We start from the raw sequence: 3,828 nt of genomic DNA on the forward strand, positions 1-3,828 counted from the left end.
TTATATTTTCACAAATCAACTTTGAACAATGACTTGACTGGGATGTTCTGCTATCAACTTTTCAAACAATCCTGATAGTGAACAGCTTTCACTATGAAAAATAGCGAGGTTGAAGCTGAAGTTTTAAGCGCGAAAACGTGTACGTCGGACGTTCGGCGCCGCTTTCCTGTAAGCCTAGAAGTTTGACAATGGTGTTTGGAATGTCGAGTATGATTCCACTGACTATCCAAACATCATTGTCAAACTTCTAGGCTTACAGGAAAGCAGCGCCGAACGTCCGACGTACACGTTTTCGCGTTTAAAACTTCAGCTTCAACCTCGCTAATAAGTTTGATGAAGTTGTAGGTTGAGACGATTGAAGAGAATCCTCGTAATAAACGTTCTGACTCCGGTTCAAGTGTAGTCCCGAAATTTAGCAAGGCCATTGAGCCTGTCCAAGTCGTAAAGACCTTCCTTTCGAGGTTCAGCATAAAAAACAGACTCTGCGTGATATTAATTAATTTCAAGCGTTTGTTGTATTTAATGAGCAGAAAAGCGGCTTCAAAACAAATTAAAATGAACGAACTTTTTAACAAATCATGAAATCAATCATTAATTTTGTCATGTTACTAATTGTTGTTTTTTTTAAAAGTTTGTAGTATTGCACTGAAGAGGAGCTTAGCATTTAAATAAGCCCGGAATGCATATGAGAAAACAATAAAAGAAGTGTCTAACCTAAAAGCTGTAATGATAGTCTACCGAATTTAATAGACATTCGGATTAAAGGGACATACATTCATAAATTTATATCACTTATCTAGTTTCCTAAATCTCAAATCTAGGCGAAAACAAAAAGAAATAGATTTAAATGAGAAAAATAGATGCTAAAGTCAAAGTACTGTTCAACAAGTGCTATAGACGTCGATGTTTTGATTTAAAGTAAAGTCGCGGCCGATAGTACCCGTCGTTGCCACCAAGAGCGGTAACGGCCACTCTATGTAGTATATTCTAGCTCGTTGATTCTATCCAACAACTTAAACAATCAGAAACGTCTTTTTTTTCTATGTTGCCACCAAGGCATCTCTTTGGTGGTGGTACCACCTTGTAGTGATATCGGACCTTCTCGTCCTCCCTCTCCGGGGGTTTCGTCGGGGCAGATGCGATCTATCCATCGACACAGGCTAACAAGGGGTCGTTAAGACCGGGGAAGAAAACGCGGAAAGAAGGAATTTTTGGGAGAGGAATTCGGGACACGAGAGGGAGAGGGAGTGCAAGTAGTGGTCTCTGAGACGAAATAAAGTTTTTTTTTGTGGAAATATTGGACTAGCTGGTTAATTGGTGAGACGAACCGACGGGGAGGAATCCGCTGATCACGAACGGGTTCCCTACATTGGCGCAGCCGACAGGATAGTGAAGTCAGATCGACAGGATTCGATCTGTGAAGAGAGTGATTATGAGCCAGAATAAGAAGAGTGGATCGGAACCGAGCGGAGTGGGTAATTGGGCACAGCACTAAGGTTTCAGGAATATACAAGGTTTACACCAGAGAAGAGGTAGGAAAATTTTGTACTTGTCGGAAACGAAATTCACGGCGGGATGCTAAGCATAAAGGGAGTTAAGAAGGAAGATCTACGGATCGTGGCGGAAGAGCTTTGTGGCACAATAGACGATAATCTGAGGGTATCGGAGTTAAGGGAACTTATTACGAAAAGTGATGATTTTGCTTGTGACCCAGATTTTGTACTGGAGATTTTGACTTCCACTGTTGAGGAAAGGAAACGGAAGGAGGAACAAGAGAGCCTAAAAAGGGAACAAGAGAGGCTAGAAAGGGAACGCCAGCACGAGTTAGAGCTGGCGCGGATTAGCGCTACTATTCAAAGCAGGGCGAGTAACGGTAGTCCCAGCTTTACGGACAGCCATCCGGGTGATGGGCCCGCCGGGAGTATTGAGAAATTGATTACGAGCGTGAAAACGTTAACATTGCCAGTCCCAACTAAGTCCGAAAATTGGAACCTATTTTTCGTATCTATAGAGCGAGCGTCCCAATCGAAGAATGTGCCGGAAGAGATGAAATCTGAGATACTGATCAATATTCTGGGAGAAAAGACCGCAAACATTTTGATTTATATAACCGGAGACGAGTTAACGGATTACTCAAGCGTGAAGAAATTAGTGTTACGAGAATACGAACCGTCCGCCCAATGCTGCCTGGAAAATTTTCGGAGTGCTAGGCGTAGGCCCGACGAGACTCACATGCAATTTATGTCGAGAATAGCGTCGTCTTCGGAATACTATTGCGAGTTGAGGAGAGTGAAGGACTTGGAAAGTTTAAAACGATTAATCGTGGCGGACAGATTATTTCAGACGTTGGATGTCGACACGGCGGCCCATATAAGCGTTCGTCAGGGCGAGGGGTGGTTTAACCCTATTAACATGGCGAGAGAGTGCGACCTATATTTTGAAAGCAAGGGAAAATCTATAACCGAGACGTACAACGAGTCGTGAGGATCGCGGCGTCTTCCAGAGTGCCAGGGTACTGGCCGGGAGTGCGATCCCCCACCACTGAGGGATGAGGGACAGAAAGACACACTCAACTATCGTCAGGAAATGAAACGGGGGGAGTGCTTCATCTGTGGATCAACGCAACATATTTCTAGATCCTGCCCGCAGAAGATAAGGGATACATCCATAAACGATAGTCGCACTCAACCCTCGACCGGTCGGAGACGGAACGACGTTGCGTTAGTGGGGAGTGTGAGGTCGGAACACTTTGACAAAAAAACTAGCAGCCATTTGAAGTCAGGCCCTAGTATTCAATGTTTACAATACGTTACGGTCAACATAGGTGGGCAAGATACCGAAGCCATCGTAGATTCAGGCACCCAAGTCCCAGTCTTGCGCCCCGAAGATGTTACCAGCTCGAATGACGGGGACTGGGGAACAATAATTTTGAGCCCAGCGTTTGGGGAAGAGATTAAGGCACAGACAGTAAAGGTCCCTATGGCTATTAAAGACCGTTGCAGCCAAACTTTATTATCCCCCGTAGAAGTCACGGTGGCACTGACCGAGAAATTGAAGGGCCCTCGTCTCTTGCCGCCTGGTATTTTCAAAGTGTTGGAAGGACAAGCTGGCGTGTACAGACTTCCTCACCTTCGTAATCGTGGGAGTGGAACAGCTGGTCGTGAACCAACTGATTGGGACCGAAACCGGTACTCGGATACGAGTGATCGATATGTGGGTCTTCACGATAAAGCATTGTTTCAGAGGACCGATAGTCATAATAGAAGCTATCCGAGCAGAAAAGGTTCTGGTGGTCGGAAATACAGTGACCACAAAGATTCTGGAAATATAAACAATTGGGAAAGCAATCATAAGCGAGGAGAAGCAGATTTCTCTAATTTTAGAAAAGGAAATCCAAAAGTTTCCCTGGTACACGTCATACATGACAGACAGCGAACGCGATCATAACTGGCGAGGTCCCCATGCTCCAAAAGATGCTCCAAGGAACCGCTGGCGCGACGGCATTCACGGAAGTAAAAGTGTCTGGAATCATCGGAAGGGTAGTAGACGTTCCGAGTACGACGACAATCGGAACAGGCAAGATGAACAAAAGACCAATAATCGAAGTAAATATTTAGAAGGTGGAAGTAGGAGGTACGGCTCCAGCGGCCTCCGATCTCGTGGTTATCGTCTGTTCGGCTGTGATCGAGGCTACACAGATCACATCGCAGTATCAAATAAATACTCATCTCCTGCTGTTGGTTACGGAAGAAACAACTATGATGTTCAGCATAAAGGAGACTATGGTGGGGTAACTGAGAACTCTCGTAACGTGTTGGCGACAAAGGC

General features: G+C 45.0%; 1 protein-coding gene across 1 annotated transcript; it reads left to right on the forward strand.

Annotated features, from left to right (window-relative positions):
• The first annotated feature begins 282 nt into the window (after nt 1-282).
• Nucleotides 283-3,348, forward strand: LOC111630795. Its single transcript, XM_023374955.1, has one exon. The coding sequence runs from the start codon at nt 1,576-1,578 to the stop codon at nt 2,482-2,484; it is 909 nt and encodes a 302-aa protein (XP_023230723.1). The 5' UTR covers nt 283-1,575; the 3' UTR covers nt 2,485-3,348.
• Nucleotides 3,349-3,828: the final 480 nt, after the last annotated feature.

This window comes from Centruroides sculpturatus, unplaced genomic scaffold (genome assembly GCF_000671375.1).
Source record: "Centruroides sculpturatus isolate CEXI.00-Female unplaced genomic scaffold, Cexi_2.0 scaffold702, whole genome shotgun sequence".
In the NCBI taxonomy this organism is placed as follows: Eukaryota; Metazoa; Arthropoda; class Arachnida; order Scorpiones; family Buthidae; genus Centruroides; species Centruroides sculpturatus.

Coding starts and splice junctions, on each gene's coding strand:
- LOC111630795 (XM_023374955.1), top strand. CDS start 1,576: ATGCTAAGCATAAAGGGAGTTAAGAAGGAAGATCTACGGATCGTGGCG.